Below are 22,307 nucleotides of genomic sequence, written 5' to 3' on the forward strand. Positions count from 1 at the left end.
TAAGAAAGAAGGAGCATTCTAGCAACATGCCCTTGACCTTCTCTGGAAGATGGGAACAGGCCCACATTTGAGGAATGCCAAATGAGTCTCATTAAAGGAATGAGCATATTTGCAGTGACATGTGTCCGACCAACTTTAATTTAGTTGGCAGGACTCGTGGCAGCCTGCGGCCCAAAAATAACCCACAGCTGGCCATTCCTGCTCAAACACACCTCACAGACGAATGTCACACTGTTTTGTGGGTGCCCCACCCTAGACCAACAGGGTGGAAGGTCATATGCAAATTGTGGTGACATTCGACATACCTTCCTGGTGACTTGACCAACAGGTTGAATTTGATCTGCTGAGTTCCTCTAGGGCTTTCTTGGGAAAAATAAGCTCTACTTTGAACTGGTTAAACCGACAGATTGGGTTGATTCCTACCCCAGCCTCGCCCCACACGCTATTTTTAGCTTACAACCAAGACTGATAAGCATTTTTCATAATAAAACACCCTTTCAGAAAGAGAAAACAAAACAGTATTGCATTTCAGTGAGAAGTAGTCAGTCCCTGGGCCAAAGCTATAAAAGAATGCCATTTGAATTTTTTTAGCAGCAATGGAGTGCTTCATTCTAAACCAACTTTTCCATGGTTCCTTCTATAAACAATTTCTCTAAACAGTCGTAGGAGGCCGTGAGTCAGCTAAACGTATGTCAGGTCTACCTTTGAAAAGAGAATCTTCATGAACAGAATAAAGACAGTGCCCATGCATAGCTCAAGTGTAAAGCTGTTGTTGCTGTTGAGTCCACTTCATATAACTGCCCCATGGGGTTTCCTGAGTTATTAAGGAAATTATATCCTGAGTTATATCAGGAAATTGTTGTTGTTAGGTGTTGTTGAGTCAACTAAGACTCCTGTTGGCCCTATGAAAATAGACCAGAACTTGGACCTGCCTGCGCCATCCTCATGACCTCTGGCATGCTGGAGCCCACTGTTAACTGACACTGTATGAGTTCATTCCCGTCAGGCCAGTCCTTTCTCTCACTGATCCTCTGTCTTTGCCAACTTGATGTCTTTTTCCAAGTCCTGACCCCTGCTGACGACATACCCAAAGCATGAGACAAAGTTGCACCATCCTTGCCTCTAAGAAGCATCCCTAGTTGCACTTTCTCCAACACAGATTGGGCTGTTTTGTCGGCAGTCTGTGGTATATCCCGTACTCTCTGCCAACACCACAGTTCAAAGGCTTCCATTCTTCTTTGTTCTTCCTTAACCATTGTCCAACTTTCACATCCCTGTGAAGTTTTTGAAAATACTTGAGTCAGGCTCACCTTAGTCTTTAAACTAACACCCTTGCTCATTAGCACATTAAAGATGTCCTTGACAGAAGATTTGACCAGTACAACACGTCTTTTGATTTCTTGACTGCTGCTACCATCAATGTTGGTTGTGGAGCCAGAAAAAAATGATATCATTGACAAGCTCAACATTTTCTCCATCTATCACAATGTTGTTGCCTATTTTTCCAGTCATGAGAAATTCTGTTTTCCCAATAGTAAGATGTAATTCAATAAATTGTTGTTTAGTGCCATCAAATCAGAACCAACCCATAGCTGAACCATCAGTAGGTTTTTCAGAAGCAGTAAATCTCACAGGAAGAGGATGTCTATCCTTCTCCCATGGAGCAGCTGGTGGATTAGAACAGCTTGCCTTTGGGATTCCAGTGCAGCTTCTTACCACTAGGCCAGCAAACTATCATTTCATCATGGATTTACTTGTTATCAACATTTTTTTTTTTTCATTTCTGGAAACTACAAGAGTGAGCCTTGGTCTTTGCCCTCAGGACATATAATTTAATGGGAAAGATGTAGATGTACTCAACCAAGTAAAAGATAGAAATGCAACTTGTGCGTAGTTATAATAATAATAATCAGCATTGACATTGGCCTTGTACATGCTACACTGTAAATCTGCAAAACACACGCTTCGAGATTGGTTCTGTCATTATTTTACTTTGCCAATGAAGAAAATGTGGCACAGAGAGAGTGAGTAACTTGCCAACTTCACTGAGCTAGTTAACAAGGGAACGTTGATAGGAGCCCAGACAATATGGCTTCAACTGGGGCTAGCAATAGATCCAAGTATCAACCCAGATTTTCTCACTCTCTTGCTGGGCAGACTTAGGCAGGGTGTTTAACTTCACTGAGTCTTAGTGTCTTCATCTCAGAAACAGAAACGACACTGCCTAGCTCCTAAGTGTTAGGAGCACTCTGGTGGTTTGGTTTAAAGGGAGCTGCACTGCTAAGTCAAAGGCCATGCCTCTCTGATGCTTCAAGTTAATCAGCATTTCTGATTTGAAAGATGAGTAATCTTCTCCCATGAGATTTACATCCTTGAGAACCAGCTGGAGGGTCAGCCCAAGATGAGTTGAGTGTATGTATTTAGGTGGTGTATTAAACAGAATTACGTGTGCAAAGTGTTTTCTATAATATCTTCAAATGTTGGCTTTTCCCCCTAGCTACTTCACTAACTGGTAAGACACTGGTACTAGAGATGGGGTTAAATAGAGTGAAGAATAGGGTGCCAACCTCCCACAAATGCACGCACAAACACACAAACACGTCCAAATGTATCCTGTTGTTGTTATGTGCCATCGAGTTGCCTGTGACTCATAGTGACCTTATGTACAATAGCTTTGAACCCTGCGCTGTCCTGAGCCAGCCTCACTGACTATGACACACCTAATCCCATTGCCCCAGTCCCTGTGTCAATCTATTTAATCTGGGGTCTTCCTTTTCTGCACTGTCCCTCCACCCTTCCAAACATGATGTCCTTCTGCAGGGACTAATCCCTCCTGGCCACATACCCAAAGTATATAAGATGGAGCTTCAAAATTCTTACCTCCAAGGAGAAATTTGGTTCCACCCTCTCCAAAAGAGATCTATTTGTTCTCCTGGTGGTCCATAGTACGTTTAATACTGTTCTCCAGCACCACAACTTGAAGGCATCTATTCCTCTTCTGTCATTCTTAGTCATTGGCCAGTTCTCTATGTTTCTCTGAAACATGGCAAGTAACTGTGAAGACCATGGCCTGGATCAGATAAACAACAGACTTCTCCAATGCAATTCATCTTTTGATTTCCTGACACTGGTATCAATAGTGTTGACTGTGGAGCTGAGCAAGCTCAAATTGTTAACAACCTCAGTCTCTTCTCCATCTATCATGGTGCTGCCAATTGGCCCAGTGGTGAGAATCTTTGTATTTTTTATGTTGAGCTTCAATTCATATTGTCAGTAGATGAAGACACGGAAACAACATTCCAAGTCATTCAATAGATACTTTCTGAGCTGCTCATTGAGTAGCTGTCAAATACTATACTCTGGTGGCTCTGTGGGTAAAGTATTAAGTTGCTAACCAAAAGGTCAACATTTTGAACCCATGAGCTGCTCCATGGGAGAAAGAGGTGGCAGTCTGCTTTTGTAAAGATCTCAGCCCTGCAAGTCTATAAAGCCTTCTCCTCTGTCCTTCAGGTCACTGTGCACAATACGGTGGTACATGTGGGTTTTGTTGTGGTCTTTGTTTGGTTTTCCCATGTTGTGTGCTAGGCATTGTGCTAATTAAACTGATCAAAGAGTACCTTAGTGGCATCAGTAATCCAAGTAATGTATCAAGTACTTCGTGAACATAATCCCATCTAACACAAAATCCCATTTAATGTGTAAATCTGTGCACTAGGGATTTTTATTCCCATTTTACAGATGCAGAAACTGAAACTTAGAGGAAGAATGATATTATTTCCAGTGACATATGTCTGACCAGGTTTAATTTCATTGGCAGGACTCTTGGCAGCCAGCAAAGGAGCCCATACCTACCATCAAGGAGCTCACAGCCCCACAAGGGAAATGCACATGTAAAAACATCAAACACCCCCCAACCCTCACCTCCTTGTATCCCCATTATGTTTTTCCCAATAAAATTAAAAAAAAAAACAAAAAACAAACACAGAAACACATCAAACGCCCAATGTGCCATCTGGCAGACAAGTTGCTGGGAGAAGCAGTGGCCATGTGTCCACAAGAACTCATAACCATGGTGTTCACACTAGGTGCACGACTCGAATCACTGGGCTACACTGGACACAAACCAGTCTGAGCCTTGGCGTAGTCTCCGGTTGCTGTGTCATTAGCCTGAAGCTGTCACAGTGATGTTCTGCTTTGGTGATCCTTAAATATACACTCATGATAAGGCCCCCAGTCATGGAGCCTTTGCAATGTCAGGCCAACATCTGATGTGAAAATAAGTACTCTAGACAGAGCGTCGCACATTCTTTATCTGGAGGGGCTGAGCATTCCAAGATTTCACAGTCAAAACCACGTGCTTGAAGAAGTGTCAAGTTCAATTATTAATGGGTGGGAGATATAAAAGCAGCCACTCACACTGCAGGAGACTCTGAACTAAGACGGGAGACACACATTATTTTGTTTTCCTCCGCTGTTTCAAAAGATGAGGTGAAAGACAACAGACACTGACACGTCCCCAAGATTAGCTCTTAGTCAACAAACACCACAACGAAATATCATTCCCTACTGTGTTTGAATTTTACAGCTTACAAAGAATTTTCATAAACTTTCAGTCATTCAACAATGTATAGCAGTAATCAGCTAGTGACAATAATACTGTGTAACAAGTGACCACAAAGAACTCAGTGACATGGTCAGTATTTGGTCTTCGTTAGCGCTTCTGTGACCCAACTGGGCGTCTACTCCACACATCCCACTCAGAGTCCAGGGCTGGAGGGCCAGTGGCTACCCAGAGTGTGTTTTCCCCTGACTTTGGTAGAAACACAAGAGGGTGACCAGGAAAGCATACACACACCACACACACTGCACAAGTCGCCTTCACCAACATCTCACTGACCAAACCCAACATTAAAGATGATGGAAGATAAACATCACCTGCTGGGAAACCAAGGTGAGGATATGAGTATGTAACACTAGCAAAGAAGAATGTTAGGGGAGCTCATGCAGCCTAAAGGTAAGGAGTTGCACTGCCAACTCAAAGGCACGGGTTCAAATCCACCAGCTGCTCTGGCAATCACCCCCTGTGCCATTTACAGCCTCTGAAACCCTGGTGGAGGGTCAGCTATACGTCAGTTCCAACTTTGCAGCACACAACAAGAAGAGAGGGATGAAGAATTGATAGCAGTAACTGTTACATCACACTTTCTAGCAACCCTGAAAAGTAGACATGATTGATTCCATTTTAAAATTTTTTCAGCTGAGAAAACTGAGCCTCAGGAGTTACTGTTGCCTGTTCAAGGCAACACTGGCAGTCTGTTGTTCTGGCAAAATCATAACTCAGCACTCTGGTCTGCTGTGGTTTCTTCAAGGACTTCATTTACTGACATGTAACTAACAGGCATCTTTAGTCATCCCTTCCCTTAGAGATAACAGTTCTCTCCAAGAAAGGCCAGCCCCAGCACTGTCTCACCCTTGCATGATCTCAGTGTTTAACATTTGCTGAGGACTTTCTGCAGTGTCTTTACAAGCCCTCTTTTACTGCCACCACACTAATGAATTATTTATGGTGGGAAATCTGAATCAGAAAAGCCCTGGCTACTTGAAAACAGACATTATCAGCAACATCCCTTTCCCCCTGCACTGAGAAACCTCAGAAAGCCACAGCCACAGCCATGGAGTCTATTCTAACTCACAGCGACCCTGCAGGACAGAGCAGTAAAGACCATAGTGTTCCCAAGGCTGTAAATCTAGACCAACGCAGGCCTCATCTCCTTCCCACTGAGAGACAGGGTGGTGGCTTGGGGCTGCCAACCTTTGGGTTACTGGCCCCGCACAGACAATGCTTTGCCCGCTCTGAGCCTTGAAGATTGCACAAGAGCTGGTAGAATAAAACAACTGGAGGCTTCAGAGGAAAGACTATGGAAGACATGAATTAGATGATAATTCTTTGAGAGGCTGTGCGATCCTTCACTCAGAGTCAGCAAAACCTTCATTCCTACAACAAATAACGATTACAGGCTGGCACTCAGAAGTGAGGGATGGAGGGGGCTACACGTTAAACACTCATGGGATGCATTCTGATGTAAAGACAGCCTATTGTTAACACAGAAACTCGAAACTAACTCCAGAGTTTGTTGTTGTTGTTAGGTGCTGTCTAGGCCACTGTGATTCATGGCGACACTATGAACAGATCTGAACCTTGCCCTCAATGAGCCATCCTCTTGTCTCTGATGGACTCCAACCTACTCTTCTGTACTCACGGTGCCAATCCACCTCACTGATAGTCTTCCTCTCTTTTCCTCCACATTTCCCAGGGGAACATCTTTTTCCAAGGGCTGGGAAAAGAGAACTGTTCAGTATGGTCTTCCTATGTGTAATGTTCATGGAAGTCTATCACCAGGCCTTTTTCTTTTTTTCCACAAAAAACCTTGGCGGTCATTGACATTAATAAAAAAATTAAATTAAATAATTTTTTTTTAAAAAAACCTTGGTGGTTTCCAACTACCAATCTGAGTAGTCTGAGGGATTCACCTTGAAAAGACCGACCACTATACAAAGAGTTAACATTCTGCAGGGAGGGGTAGCTGCTTGGGGGGCAGGGGTGTGAAGGAATGAAAAAGTCAAAGCAAACAGTAGTTTAGCATCCTAAGGATTGTGATGAAACTGGCCTTGAGACCTTTGGTGACTTCATAGCTCACCATTTCTCCAAGCCCAGGGCCCTTTCATCTGGAAAACCGCGTAACCATGCACAGAGCCAGTTAGGGTTAGGGTCATAAACCCAGGTGCACCTCTCTAAGCTGTCCCTTAAGTTTCTTTAATCACCAGCAGTGAGGGAGGCGTGAGGGGGAGCTGCTGTTGGGAGAAGGGTCTCTCCCTTCAAGCTCTTTAAAACTCCTGAGCTGGTCATACTAGAGAGGTTTCTGACAGAGGCGCACGGCTTCTCAAAATAAAAGCCCAACTCCATGAACAGGGGTGATTTGGGCCAAGAGAGGGATAGAGACCTCTGGCCTGCCCCCTGACCTTGTGGACACTGGACTCCCGCAGCGCACTCTCACGATGGGAAAAGGAGACTGTCCCTGCTCTCCAGTGACCCTTGGGGTGGTGGGGGGAGGTGGGGAGAGATGTTCTCCAGTCTCCAGGTTCCCATCCCTTTTCCAGCAGGGGAAGCAGGCCAGAGTGCGGGCTCGCTGAGTGACAGTTCCGTGCATGAGCTTTGCCCCAAACTTCTTCCTGGCTGCGCTGGGTCCTCCTTGCTGACACCTTGCTGGGCTGATGTGACTGCGGGGGTGAGACGGTGACAGCTCAGGGAAAGGGGGGCGGTGCTGTCCTGGTCCCCAGACATCGCTGGGCCTCCTCCACCTCCTCCTCCAGGCCCTCCAGCCTGGTCATCAGGCCTGGTCATCAGGCCGCGGCAGCTGCGCCCCAGGGCGGGGAGGGCGCGCGGAGGTGCCAGGGGCGCCGGGCGCCGGGAGACGGGCTGGCAGCGTGGCTTCAAGTTTCCACTGTGCGCGGTTGTGCAACCGCGAGGAGCAGGAGCCGCGGGCGGCGCGGAAAACAAGCCCATAAACAAAGCCACGTGGCCCCGGGCTGGGGGCCGGGCCAAGAGCAGGCAGCTCTTCCGGCAACAAAGAGCCCGGGCCGGGGCGCCCCATAAATAGCACGGCCGCGCTCGCCGCGCAGCACTGCACAGAGCCGCCTGCGCCCCTCTGGTCCGCGCCTCTCCCGGCCACCGCAGGGGACCCGGCTCTGCACCTCCAAACCACAGCCGCTGCCGGCATCCACTCCCCGCGCGCACCCCCTCGCCGGTCCCCAGCACGCCGAGCTCCCGCCCGGGGCAGCGCGTCTCCGAGACTACCGGGCCCCGTCCACTGGTCAGTCCCATCCGTGAGTCAGTGCGTCCGCTCTCGGGAGCCATGCCGTTCCTCGGACAGGACTGGCGGTCCCCGGGCCAGAGCTGGGTGAAGACTGCGGACGGCTGGAAGCGCTTCCTGGATGAGAAGAGTGGCAGCTTCGTGAGCGACCTGGGCAGGTGAGGGGACCCGGCCCGCCAGGGCTCGTAGAACTGCTGGACCGGGGCACAGAGGGCTGGGACGAGGTGGGAACGGGGGCGCTGGCTGGAGATTGGGGGTGAGTTGTCTGGACTGTTGGCGGGGTGGCCAGAGCGCCAGAGACTGACTGCGACCTCAGTTTCTCTTACTGTTCAAGGTCACACTGTCCACAAGTGGGCGCGACTCCCAGGTGCCTGAGCCGCTCTGAAACATTGACGACCTCAGATTTATTCCCAAACACGCAAACTTAAGTTCATCACTTTACAGGGTCCTCCGCGTCAGGCCCAGCGGGACTGTCATCCAGTTTGCGCGTTGGGGTGCGGGCGAGTGTGTGACACACTTTTCACTGCCAGGGTGCTAGGGGCCTGAGCGCTGGAGACAGGATGGGGACGGTCAGGAGATGGCTTGGGACGCAGGTCGCGCGCCTGGAGCGCCGCCAGCACCTTCCCACGCACAGGCGACCGCAAGGTGGGCAGGAGGATGAGTAATCGGGAAGCGGCGGCGAGGGGACAGGCCAGATGGTCCCTGGGCAGCGGCCGAGCTCGCGCAACCGCGCGGGGGCTGCAGGGGAGCGGAGGCAGCGGCCTCCCACCAGCTCCATGGAGCCCACGCGCCCTCTGCTCCCTGGAGGCTGACGCATTTGCACCTGTTTCTCGGTGGCCCTGCCGCTAGCCTTCTTTCTCTGCAGAACCAGTGCACACTCATTCCAGGTGGTGTCTGTCCACCCTCCTGCCTCCTGTGAGCTCTGGACTCCCGTCTCACCTGGGCTCTGCCAGGCGCCAAGCCAAGGATTCAACTCGTGAAGGTTTAGAAAACAAAATATCAACTAGATGCCATCAAGTCAGAACCGATTCAAAGTTCACCCTCGGGTGGGATTGCTAAGGTTGTCAATCTCACAGGAGGAGATTGCCTTTCTTTTCTCTCGCTGGTAAATTGGAACCGCCAAAAAGATGGGGTCTTTGGTTTAGTGGCACTGCCACTTCGACTAAGCTACAACGCTCTGCCCAATCAAACAAGTGAAGGCTAATAATTCAGGGGGTTTGGAATCTAGCAAAGGCTGACTTTCAGATTTTCACCTATGATCTCCGGAAAGAGAGCGATGAGTGTGGGGTCACACAAGGAGAGGTGCTTCCTGGTCACCCCTGGGTGCCTGCCTATTCCCGTGCATTTATTTGATTACAGTTACTGGCCCTCCCCCCTCCCCGTTCCAGTGGGTAGCCTTATAAAGGAACCTGCTTCGCTTTAACTAAGATTCAGTAGTGGTGGTTTGGATGAACTCTTGACCCTAAATTTTAAGAGAATTATCAAGAAAATGTGGTTATTTTGACAGCTTGACCTCCAGGTCCACCCTCTCCTGTTTGTAATCTGTAAAACATCACACTCCCTTTGTGTCCATTTGAAAAGAAACAGGTGGTTTCATCTTGAGGTGCATGGGGAGAGATATATGGATACTGACCTTTACTGCAGGGACACTTTGAAGGGGTCTCTTGGAGTTTGGGGAGCACCGAAAGTAAATCTGCTCCTGAAAAATCTAATAAGTAATTCAAAAAAGGGGGTGTTTGGGAGGAGCTTAACTGATGTCACCACAGTGTAATCTTCTAAGAACCCAAGCTCCCAATTATGCCAAATAATGCTCTCTCATCACTGTACAGTAGGAACCAACTCAGCTGACCCTCCAGTGGGTTTTCGGAGGCTGTAAATCCCATCAGAGATTCCCATCTTTCTCTTTCAGAGCAGCTGGTAGATTAGAACTACCTACCTTTGGGTTGGCAGCACAACTCCCCCAGAGCTCCTTTATGCCTCAGTTAAATAGGAAAGGATTAATAATAAAAAAAAAAGGAAGAAGCTTCCCTCTCTCCAACTCCACTAAGCAATAGATGCCCTAGCATTTGCATTTTGGTTCTTTAATTTTTGTTAGTTGCTGCCATGTCAAGTCACTTCTGTTTGTGGTGACCATGCATGCGGAGCTGTTCCTACCTGTGAGTTTTTGAGGCTGTAGCTCTCAGAAGCAACTCGGGCCTGCTTGCTTCTCTTTGGTGCCTTTTGTTCCTATCTAACTTCTAGTAAGAACTGAACCACAGCTGAGCCTCCAGCAGGCTTTCAGAGACAGTAAATCTGTCGGGAGGAGACTATTCGTCCTTCTCCTGAGGAGCAGCTTGTAGATTCGAACCGTGTGCCTTCGGGATTGCAGTGGAGTCAGATTGCCAACCTTCCAGCTAGCACTGCAGTGCTCAGCCATTTGTATCACACAGGAGCTCTTTGAGACTTTATATAAAACTTGCAATTTCTTTAGAGAGGTGCAGCAATGGGCTTGCCCTCAACTGTGATTGTGGGGTGCTCCTCTGTGGGGAGCAGCAGACTGTTGGTTACTGGAGGAGAAGAGTTCAAAGGCAGCTTTTCTGGCTGGTATGAATATTGGACTCACAGAGTTCTGGCCCCAGGAGATAAGCTGGTATGACTCTCCTTAGAAGTAAACAGTTGTGTCTCTCTCTTCAGCAGTGAAAGGCCTGGTTTTAACTTACCCTAGAAGTTAAGACTAGACCAGGATCAAGTGGCTCCACACCCCTTTGTCCAGGACAGACCTTCTTTTCTACTCTGTCATCCCATGCCCTTGAGCAGGGGCTGTGACTTGCACTGTTGTTATGGTGACCCATCCACCTGTGGTCATTATTTGATGAGTCAGAGTTGAACAGTCACTGGTTCAGCCAGTCAGCTGGCTGTTTGCATGGTTTTTTAATTGTGTTGATTTGGTTTATCCTCGCTCCCCCCCTCCCCAGCCTAGCAATTGTAAACAATCCCTCTCTACATAACAGGAGAAGTGGGCCAACTTCTTAACAGCACTTGGCCTTCTGAGGCCTGGGTTTGTCGTCTCAAATATCCCCACTGTTTTCGTGGAGTGATGTTGCCCTGTGACGTCAGGTTTGGGCTGAGTGCCTGGCTGCAGGTATGCTGAATACCTCTCCTGTTTGAGAAGACAAAAAGCATGGAGCAGCAGAGGACAGAGGGAGGGCGCCCTGGGGAAAAAAGAACTCCAGAGGCCCGGCATTGTCTATAATCCCAATTCCTGGAAGAAGGTGCATTGGGTGGTTTCCACTCTAAGACTAGTGGTGAGTTTTGCCACACCTTTGTGGACCCCATGGTCACTGTCTCCATGGGCCAGGCCCCTGTCCTCCTTCAATAGTACAGTAGTACAGAGCCCATCACAGCTAAGTGCCCAGAACTGAAATAACACCGAGTTTGAGATACGCTTTGAGCAGGCCTCCTTTTCTCAAAAGGTTAAAAACCCATCACGTAGAAGAGGAATTTGTTTTACCAATTGCTAATGAGTCAACCTCAATTTATGGTGACCCAGCTCATAATCCCAGCTCCTGGTGACACCAGGCGTGTCGGAGTAGAGGGGTGCTCCGCAAGCTTTGCAGTGACTGGGTAGATGCACTGGGCTGAACCACCAGATCCCCAGTTTTCTTTGAGGAGTCTCTGGGGAGACTTGAACTAACAACCTGTTGGGGGGCATCACCCAGGAACTCCAAAAGGGGAATAGTCAGTGTTAACTTTGGTGAGGCAGGTTAAAAATTGAAGAGAAAGAGCCCAGCATGGGGCGGTCCGAGGATGCCTCAAGGAAGTGGTGAGTGAGGCCCCACCACCACTACCCAGGCACCTCATATGCCCTCAGCCTGGCTCCCATCCCACCCCCAAGATGAATAATCGGTGATATTTGACTCACTCTCCTCCAGCATCTCATGGCTGCAGTTGAAAATTTGATGTTGATTTACTGTCAAGCTAAAGGCTGAACCAGGAAGCAAAATGTTGCCCTTGGGGCCCTGGATGAATCGTGTGTATGAAATAAAAATAAGAGTTAAATTACAGTTTCAACAAATTTAAAAGGGAAGACCCTCTATGAGGTGCATTGATTCAGTGACTGGGGTAATCGGGATGGGTGTGTCGGAGACAGTGCGATTGGCACAGGACAGAGCAGAGTTTAGGGCTGTTGTACATGGGGTCGCTACTGGACGGCACATAAGAACAACAACAAAAAAATAAAAATAAAAATAAGGTTTTATTAAGTGCTTACTATATGCCAAGCACTGTTCTAAGAGCTTTAGACACCAGTTTGATTTTGTCACCAGAGAAACCCAGGGACTAGTCGTGTGAGTGTGGCAATGTGGGCAAGAAGTGGAGCAAGTGAGCCCAGGAATCTCACTGGCCTTGACTGAGGCTCAGTAAGCGCAGAGGTGCCAGTAAGCACAGGGCTTGGGAGGATGCCACAGATCAGGCGGGTCGTGTTATGCTGTGTGTCGAGGCACTGTGACTCAGAGCTGACTCAGTGCACCAAACAATAACAACAGAAAGTTTTCTGGTGGAGCAACCATTAAGCACTTGCCTGCTAGCTGAAAAGTCAATAGTTCGAACTCACCCAGCTGCTCCAAGGGAGAAAGACTTGTAGCTCTCCCATAACGATTCACTCACCCTCCTGATTAAGTTAAACCAACTCATAGCTGACCCTCCCTTGGGTTGCCAAGGCTATAAATATGAGGAGATTGCTGGGGGGTGGGGCTGCTGATAGATTCTAACTGGCAGAGGGGACTGGCCTTTGGGTTAACAGCCGGACTCTTCAAGGATTAAGTCACCAGCTCGCTCTCTCTCTGGTAGAGAGTACAGCCTAGAAAACCCAACGAGGCAGTTCTGCCTGGGCACAGGGGATGAGCCAAAATCAGCTTGATGGCATCTACCAACTACCCCCTTTGGGGCAGACCGCAGCTTTCTAAATGGCCCATGATTGTTGCAAGTGAAATGACAAATAGGACTCTTTCCTTCTTTTCTCTCTCTCCATTGCCAAAATGGCCTTATTTTGAAAATCTTATAACCTTTTTTTTACAAGTGTCTTACAGTAGCCTGTAGTAGAAGAGAGAGAGAGAGTGTGTGAATGTGTGTGAGAGAGAGAGAGTGTGTGTGTGTGTGTGTGTGTGTGTGTGTGTAGTATAGGATGGAGAGGTCTTCTTATTCCAGATTTGTGACTATAAAAACTAGGATTAGTAAGAATTGACTACAACAACGTAGCAAGTTGCTGGCTATTATTGAATTTCACGGGGCTGAGGGTAGAAAGCCTCTTTATGATGGCTATGCTGGCTTCTTATTTTAAAAAGTAAATAAATAACAGCCGTGGTTTCTAAACGATGGTGGCTTTTCTTAAGATTTTCAGTAGTAATTTTCCATGGGCTTTGCATTTCCTTGAATTGGACATAATTGAATCCTCCAAAGAGCCTCACACCGACTATGTTAGTGCTTAAAAGAAAACATATAAGCAGGCAACACAAATAAACCCCGCAGCCCTGCCTCTGCAGTCCAAAACCCAACACGGAGCTGAAAGTTCAGGGCTGCTCTTTGGTGAAAAGTTATCCATTCTACAGAGGGGGGGCATCATCAGTTATGGAAAGCTATTCTTAAAGTGGCTTTGGAAATGAGTCACTGCGGCTTTAAGCAGGTTATTGTCGTCTCCTGTGAGGCAAGGGAGTGCTCAAATTCCTGGGAGGAATGTTTCCAATTAGAAAAGAATAAGAGGGAATATAAATATTTAAAGCATCTAAGACACGGACACAATCTATGGTGCAGACTCTAACTTCGCTGAACCTTAGATGCTTGCTGGAGAAGGAGACAGCTTCATTGTAAGCTTTTCTGGCTGAGGGGTATCTACTGTAGGGCCGTGTTGCTCAAGGTGGTGTTGTTTTTATTAAAAGGAGCTCTGGAGTGGTGTTTTTGCAGGCAGAATGTCCCAGCTTTGCCTCTGAAAGCTGCTCTCAGCTTTGGTACATCGTGGACCTTCCATCTTGTCTCCCTTGTTCTCAACTTGGATTGCAGTTTCTCGAGTTAGACTCTGGGACTAAGCATTCTGTCCATATTTTCCTGCTGACCTTGGAGCAGCCAGTGGACTGGTCAGTGTTTGGGTACCATATGGTTATGCAAGCAGGCCAGCACACACTCATGTGTGATACCAGGCCTGGCCCCAGACTTTCACCTCTGGCTGCTGAGAGATGAAAACTTCTGCGGTAATCCATCTGAAACCTAAAAATACCCTCTGCTTCCCTGAATGAAAAAGAGAAGGCTAAGGACGTTAGGAAATACAATCAAAGCTCCCAAGCATACTCTTACGTGGGAAGATTAACTAGTTGGTTGATTACCCATCAAGCCTTCTGGATACAGAAATGCAATGATAAGTGTATTTTTGGTGATATCATGTGTAAGCTGTATACCACTGTATTGTTGAACTAATTGGCAAGTAACTTAAGAGACTATTGTAAATAAGGATGCTGAAAATTAGCTCAGGCTCGCTTTACTTTGCACCATTACACAATGCCAGTGGAATGGAGAGGTACAAGTATACCTCCTTTTAGCCAACAGATGGGAGGGTGAGAAAGATAGACATCAGATGACATTTTTAATTCAGCAGGGAAACTCAGAAAATCAAACGTTGGAGGTTGCTGTGAGTCAGAGCTGCCTCAACAGCACTTAACAACAATGACAGTATGCTGTTGTATAACACAAACCCTAGTATAAATTTTACTAGTTGACATTCTAAGTCTTGCTTTGAACGTACATATCCCATGAGATTGGGAAGCTGAGAAGCTATCTTTTTATCACACCCCAGTATTCCTCCTGCATCCTTTCTGTGGAATCTGTTCAAATGTTGACCTTGGCGTTACATAGTCTAGTGGATAGAGCTCTGTCATCCCCCATAAGTAATAGCTCTTCCAGCTGAGGGGAATATGGACTTGACCCAAGTCAAGCTTGCCCATCCTTCAGTGATCTGTGAACTTAGTGGCATACTCTATGCTTTGTGTCTAAATGATGACTTTAAGTTGCTTTAGTTAGGACGCAGGTTCGAGCCTCCAAACACATGGTACTTCATGTTAGTCAAGGAGTAACATGAAGCTGAAACAAGTTGCACCACACACAAACTAACTCTTGGAAATGACCTTCACCGGTAGAATTTTGTAAATGGGACCATGTATTAAAGACCCGATAAGAACACATTAGTTAAATGTGGCTTGGGTCCAGTGGGTAAACTGGATAGCCTGTAAATTATATCTCTATAAAGCTATTACAAAGACAAAAGAGAAAGCTTGAGGTGGAGCGAAAGGCCTCACTGTACAGTCCGACAAGGCCAGCAGCCACCCTTCCCCACGAGGTCATTTTTACTTAAAGTGACATTGTAGTAGGTTGCCTGGCTCCTAATTAAAGAGTGCAGTGCTGTGTGTGGAATACAATGGCAGGCACTGTTGGGGAATTCAAAAGAAATGGAAGCCCCCATCCCTGCCTTCCACACAGATGTGATGATACTCCGTCCCAGAGAAGTCTATGGTGTATGGATCTACTGAGTGATCCTTTTATTGTTTTATTTTGTTTGAGAATGCGGGGCGGGGGTGGGGGGTGTATATGCTTATAACACATTTGAGTTAGTTATAGAAATTGTGTTCCTTTGCCCTCGGGTGGATTCCAGCTCATAGTAACCCTGTAGGCAGAGTGTACCTGCCCCCACAGAGTTCCCAAGCCTGTAATTTTTATGGAAGGGGACTGCCACAACTTCCTCCCGCAGAGTGGCAGATAGGTTCGAACCACTGACCTTTTGGTTACCCCCACCAGAGCTCCTTATTTCTAGAGACCACTCATAATGAAGTATAGCTCTTCTACTTATCATCTCTTCTTTGCTGTCCTTTGTAGTTACTGCAACAAGGAGGTCTACAATAAGGAGAATCTTTTCAACAGCCTCAACTATGACGTCGCAGCCAAGAAGAGGAAGAAGGACATAATGAACTGTAAAACCAAGACTCACTGTAAGCCCTTTGGTGGGAACTTAAAAAAGCTGTGTGAAGATCTCTGTGGCTGGGGGGAGCAGGGGATTCGGCTCACAGCTCGTGTGTTAAACGTCTTAGTGTTTAATGTTTATGGCGCCCGTGACAGAGGTGACCGGGATCTTTGCACCGAAACCTGGCAGCATGTTTTTCCACGGAGATTAATGCCCTCTTTATAGTCTTGTTTACAAGTTATTTGCCAGGTGGCTTCTCCTTCCTGCTTGTCACTGGTATTTGATAGAGTTCTTTCCCGGTGATCTGGTTAGATGAATCATTTCTACCCAAAGGCTTTTATTTTGAATGGTGTTTTGAGGCTTTGAGCAAAAGATTTTGTTTCTCCGCTCTCCTTGTATAAACATGATTAGCATTTCTAGAAGCTGTGTGTCGGTATGAGTGGAGAATATATAAGCATGAATCACAGCTGTCCCGTTCCATCCATCTGAATGCACCGTTTCTTCAAGTTATCTGGGCCTTTTTTCAACTTTTTTATGGTCTCCTGTAAGTTGTAGGTTCGGTGCTTACATTGAACTCTACCCTTCTTCTTTTTTTTTTTTTTCCTTTCCTCCTGCTGTTTTTTTAGTTCACTGCTTTGGTACACTAAATCTGGCTCTCAAAGATTTGGAGGGCTTCAGACAAAGTCCCTTCTCGCTCCAGTACTGATCCTGTGCTTCAGAAAGTCAGTGTTTGAGGCTTTCTGGATTGTCAGCAAAGGCTTTGCCTTGTTTGTTAAAACTTTAAAAACTTTAGAGGAAATGAAAAAGAAGTGGTTTAAATTTGAGGCCATAATAAAAGCCTTGTCTTTTTCTTTTTTTCCTTCCTCTTGCTCTGCTTAGATTTCCACCAAGAAAAATGGATCTATGTTCACAAAGGAAGCACAAAAGAGGTAAGCCTTCACCATCACCCATCGTCAGAGTGAGCCTCAGTAGAATACTGCTCACGGCAGGGCAGGGGCCGGTGAGGAACAGCTTGATTGCAAAGCATCTTCCCACTGCTGCCTTCTTGGGTGTGGGCAGTAGTGGCTAGCAGTCCAGTACCTAGCCAGCCATCAGAGTTCAGTGAGAGAAAAAGACAGAGAAAATCAGCAGGAAACCACAGGGACCCCCTCAGCACTCAGTCAACTAATGTGTATAGAAGTGCTTTCTAAGGATGAAGGCGCCCTCCTCAAATGTGTTCCCGTAAAGCCCTGGGCCTTGTCTCCGTTTTGCTCTAAGATTACCTCAGACTTCAACCCGGTTAAGTTTTAACCCTGGAAAGGCCGCTCTCTAAATAGAGCAGGTTCCCACTGTCAGTTCAGTGTGAGGCTCAGATACAGGGCAGACAGCCGTCCAGTGACTCCGTTTGTATTTGTGTGACACTTCATAAAAGCCCCCTGTGACCCTCTCTTTGCACCTGGCACAGCCATTTGCTCAGATAACTGAGACACTAGGCATGGGGATAGAATGACAGAATTTCTATCAACGACAGAGACCAGGGGAGCATCTCCTTCCCTCACTGATCTGAGGCCCAGAGAAGGTCAATAGTACACCCGAGATTTCCAGATACTCGAGCAGAGCTGGCCGTGTTTGCCAGGCCTCTGCTCTCTCAATTCCCTGTGCATTCGTAGAGTAGAGGTCAGAACGGTGTTTGCTTCCTCACGAAGCCTCATGAGTATGGAGACTGCCAAGTGCTAGGCACCGAGTTGATGCAGGTCTGTCTAATTCTCCTCCTGGGGGAATGTTATGGTCACTAGTCATCTGTAGACTGATGTAAATTGTAAACCCAATTCCCAGCCTTTCCTTGATAAGCAACTCCTTAAGATTCTTCCAGGCCAATGCGTGCAGAGAGCAAGACCACAAATGGACAAGTCATGAAAATGGGCAGTGAGTCACTGGCCAAGGCAACCATCAGTTGCATTAGCCATCTTTGTGGCTCATGGGGATTCCCAGAAAAATGGTACGGTGGAGGAAGCAAATAGCACTAGGTCTACTAAGCAAGCTTGTCCAGTATAGGTCTGATACGATGGATAAGCCCTCAGCTGCTAACCAAAAGGTTGACAGTTCAAGTCAAACCAGAAGCACCACCGAAAAGAGAACTGACCCTGTGCTTCAGAAAACCCAGGGTGGGGCAGTTCTATTCTGTAAGTGAAAAGTCGACTTGGTAGCACCTAGCAACAATAGCAGGTTACTGTGGAGAATGAGTTCTGTCACCAGACTGACCTTCGGTTTTCTTGTTCAGCGCCATGGATATTGCACTTTGGGGGAAGCTTTCAACCGGCTGGATTTCTCCACGGCCATCCTGGATTCCAGAAGATTCAACTACGTAGTTCGGGTAAGTCTCAGGATCCCAAAGGCTCTTTGGGTTGTCTTGAACTCCTTTTCCTTGGAATAACCTTTTACAGGATCCGGGGAACATTGTGGAAAGGGGAAAGTAACATATTCTCAGGGCTTGTTGTTGCTATTGTTACTGTTACTGTTACCGTTATTGTTAGGTGCCGTTGAGTCCACTCTGACTTAGTGACTCTGTGTACAACAGAGCAAAGCTCTGCCCCAGCCTGTGCAACCCTCATAAAGTGTACATACTTTATCATTCTTGTGGGGATCCTGTAAGATATGCCAGCTGTTGGCTCCAACAGGCAAAGGACACCATTATCGCTCTTTAAGTCTTTCCCAGTGAAATTTCCTTGGGTTAAGGATCCTTGCTAGCATAGTGGTTAAGTGCTCATGAGCTAACTGCAAGGTTGGTGGTTCAAACTGACCTGCGACTCCAGGAGATTTTTGTTTCTGTAGAGATTACAGCCTTGGAAACTCAGTGGGGTAGTTCTGCCATGTCCTAACCAAAAGGTTGGTGGTTCAGACTCACCCAGAAGCTCTGAGGAAGAAAGGCCTGTCAGTCTGTTTCCATAGATTACAGACTAGAAAACCCATTTGGGCAGTTCTGCTGTGTCACATTGGGTCCATATGAATTGAAAATTGACCCTACAGCAACCAGGAACAGCAGGTTGTTGTGGGGAATGAGCTCTGTCCCAGGACTGAGCTTTGGTTTTCACATGCCATCGCCCATGACTCAGAATTGACTCGCAGCAGTGGGTTTTTTCTTTTGTTGGGGTCCCTCCTCGAGCTGACTCTGGAGAAATGGGAACGTGGTGCCGACACAGGCTGTGGCAAGAAGGAATTCAGCAGCCAGGAAGCCATATAGCACTCTGGCGTGTTTAAACCTCATGCACCTGGGGTTCTTCTCACTGTCCATCCCCTTGTCTTGCTTCAGCTGGCTCCAGACATGGCCCACAAAGCTGTGTGATTGGCAAGCTCTGGTGGCCTAGTGGCAGGAAACTGTACTGCAATCCCAGAGGTACACAGTTCAAATCCACCAGATTCTCTGCTGAAGGAAGAACAATAGCAATCAAGCAATAAAAATTATTTTTTAAAAAAGCTGTGAGTGCAGAGGTAGCCAGCTCCTCTCTCCCCCAGTTCCCGTCCCCAGCCCCTTGCACCTCTCTCCCATATAACAACAGCACTCAGACCAGGTTTGCTTAGAGCTTTAGGCCAGCTATCTCTTTGGGTCAGCTTCTTTCCCTTTTAAATCATACTTGCGGGGGCGGGGGGGGGGAATTTCTAATTTTAAATGAGCTTTTGCAAAGTGTTCGTGATAAAGGCAGGCCAGCAAATCACCTTAAGCATGACTTTCAACCTGGCGATTTTTTTTAAAAGTGGCTTCTTGTTGTTTTTTTCCTGCTGTAAGCTGTCTCGTGCATTTCTGTCCAGAGCTGGGTCTAAGAGCAGCCCCTGTTGGGGGTCTGAGTTCTGAAGTCGGAAGGGATTTCCCCCTCTAAGTGTGGCTCTGGGTCTGGGTTGTGTTGTGTCTGAATACCTTGTCATCAAGTCACATGATGCCAGAGGCCGAGCCAGAGGATGACATTCAGACCCCCCGAGTCTGGGAAGGCTTCCTATCACCTGGGTACTGCAAGAACTTTCTTATCTCCATTTAAAGAATTGAGGCCTAAATGACTTGTCCAAGGTTGGGACGCTTCACCAGTGAAGAAATAGACTTGGAAGTTGTTGATAGGGTCTCTATGAGTCATACACAAATGAAGAGCACTTAACAACAACACAGTTCACACTTTCTCCGTGACAGGAAGGTCTATGTAGACAGAGGTGGTTTTTTTCTTTTCATTTTTGAGTGAAAGTTTATAAATCATACTGGTTTTCATTTATTCATAAATATTTTGTTTTATAACATTAATTACAGTTGATTATTTCTGACAATATCTCATCAAGTCCTTATTGTACTGTACTTTCTCTTCACTCAATTTATCCATTTATTCATTTTGCTCCCCTCGCCCTCCCTTCTCATCCCTATTAAGGTAAGATGGCCTGAGGTCAAACGTCAGTTTCAGTCTCTCTAAGACTCAGCTTCCCACTGTGTCAGGGACTAGAATAAGCTCAGCTTTGTGGGTAGCTGTAAATCTCACCAGTGTGCGTGGAAATGCCCTGCAGACTAGAACCAGTGACAGCCCCTGATGTTTAGTATTACTCGTTTATCATAGTTCTCACAGGGGAAAGAAAGGGCAGCCTGCTCCCTGAAAGGTTCACTCACTCATTGCTGCTACCAGTCGGAGCCAACTCAGAGCTGGCCCTCCAGCAATTTTTCTGAGACTGCAAATTACACTGGAGTGGATTACTCATCTTTCTCCTGTGGAGCTGCTGGTGGATTCAAACCAGTGGCCCTTAGGTGAGCAGCACAACTTCATAGACTCTGCCAGCAGAGCTCCCTCCCAGACAGAGTATACTTTGGAATCTCTGGGGCGTTTCTACTCTGTCCTACAGATTCACTATGACTTGGAATCAACTCAGTGGTACCTAAAACATTATTCATGATTTCCCCCAAATGATGTGCCTTTCTGTTTAATTGGTGGAAATAAATTGCTTTTATTATTTAACAAAATAATAATTAACCAGGGACTCATGGACTTGATTGTGGTTCCGTGCAGAGAACGTGTGTCTGATACTACCTAATTGTAAAGTACACCATGGATACTTTCCTTTAAATAATCGTAAAATTAGAGAAACTGCCGAGTGCTTTCAAAATTGTTCCATCCAGAAATAGTGGAAGAATACTCCTATTTTGGAAAGAACAACCTTCCCCCTCCTTTTACTGTTCGAGCCCTCTGTAATTTGAGAAATAACATGTTATTTTTACAAAGAGCTTAAAGCATTTTAATTATAGGCCCTGCGTTTTGAGGTTAGTTTTTCTTTCTTCTAAGGGACTGAATACACTTCTCATATATTCTCTTTATCCTTAAACCAACTCTCCAAAGGAACTTGCCGGTGTGTAAGCCCCACTTTACTACTTTGACCTAATGCATTTTTAATACTTTGCTGGCTCCTTGGTTCTAATAAGGAGCTATTTTAAAATATATTTTTTTTCTGCATCTTTTTAAGGCCAAGTTACATTTTTTAAAAATTGATAGTGTTCATACTGACTCTCACCTTCAAAAGGAGAGACCTTCACAAGGTCACCATTTCTGTCTTTAAATGTTATAAATTTTTTTTTTAGTGGTCATGAACATTTTTAAATTTTTGGAATTAGGAAAAAATGTGGTATGAATTGGTGGGATTTTTATATCATCATTTGTGTTTTAATTGGCTTCAGCTATATTCTTGGTCCCTGCCCCCTTTCTTAATGACTTAAATATAGTTTTAACTGTGGGTCTGAAAGATGACTTCAAATCTTTAAAAGCAGCAACTTACTCATTTGTGGAAGGCCAGTTAAAAAAATGGTCCAACACACCCCTCACCCCACCTCAAGACCAACGTATCTGGATGTTCCCCTAGGGAGCTCTGTTGGGCCTAGTGGTAAGAAACTGCACTACAATTCCAAAAGCACACAGTTCGACTCCACCAGCTGCTCTCTAGGAGAAGGATGGACAGTCTCCACCCATGTGATTAACAGCCTCTGAAAACCCCGTTGAGGGTCAGCTGTGAGTCATTTCTGACTCGATGGTACGCCACAACTGGAGAGCTGGAGAGGCCTCCAGGGCTGGACTGTTGGTGGGGCTGGAACTTCAGAACCCATGGAACAGGAGTTAATTAACGCAGGGCACAGAGAGGCCAGAGAGAGAGAGATCTGTAGGAGAAACTGGGAGAGGGTTAGAGGCCAAGCACCGACTCACACTGGGGCCCAGACACCACACCTTAGAATCACCTGCAAGTTTGTGGAATGTAGAAGTCAGGTCTTATCTCTAGAACAGCCGGTTTCCTTAATGTGTTGGGGTCCCAGGCACTGGGGTATCGTAGAGATCTCAAGAAGCATCTTAAGCATCATGACTTTTTAAATAAGACACAATGAGGTACTCACTGGCTTCTCAACATGACTTTTTGGGGCGTTATCAGTGGTGGAAAAGGATATCCCCTCCAACCACCCAGAATTTAAACTT

The 22,307-nt window shown here is 46.6% G+C and overlaps 1 protein-coding gene across 3 annotated transcripts in view; it reads left to right on the top strand.

The window, feature by feature from the left end:
- Positions 1-7,789: 7,789 nt before the first annotated feature.
- The window catches only part of FBXO32 (F-box protein 32), a 34,212-nt gene continuing 19,694 nt past the window's right edge, over positions 7,790-22,307 (top strand). Inside the window, exons 1-6 of one of the 3 annotated variants that reach the window (XM_006879310.1) lie at positions 7,914-7,986; positions 9,019-9,064; positions 10,346-10,382; positions 15,796-15,877; positions 16,729-16,778; positions 18,110-18,202. In XM_006879310.1, the coding sequence (XP_006879372.1) occupies positions 7,914-7,986; positions 9,019-9,064; positions 10,346-10,382; positions 15,796-15,877; positions 16,729-16,778; positions 18,110-18,202 (381 nt within the window). Of the gene's footprint in view, positions 8,030-9,018; positions 9,065-10,345; positions 10,383-15,764; positions 15,878-16,728; positions 16,779-18,109; positions 18,203-22,307 lie in introns of all 3 variants that reach the window. The other 2 variants (XM_006879309.1, XM_006879311.1) reach the window with 2 other exon arrangements.

This window comes from Elephantulus edwardii, unplaced genomic scaffold, assembly GCF_000299155.1.
Source record: "Elephantulus edwardii isolate Elephantulus edwardi_28Jun2011 unplaced genomic scaffold, EleEdw1.0 scaffold00003, whole genome shotgun sequence".
Lineage (NCBI taxonomy): Eukaryota > Metazoa > Chordata > Mammalia > Macroscelidea > Macroscelididae > Elephantulus > Elephantulus edwardii.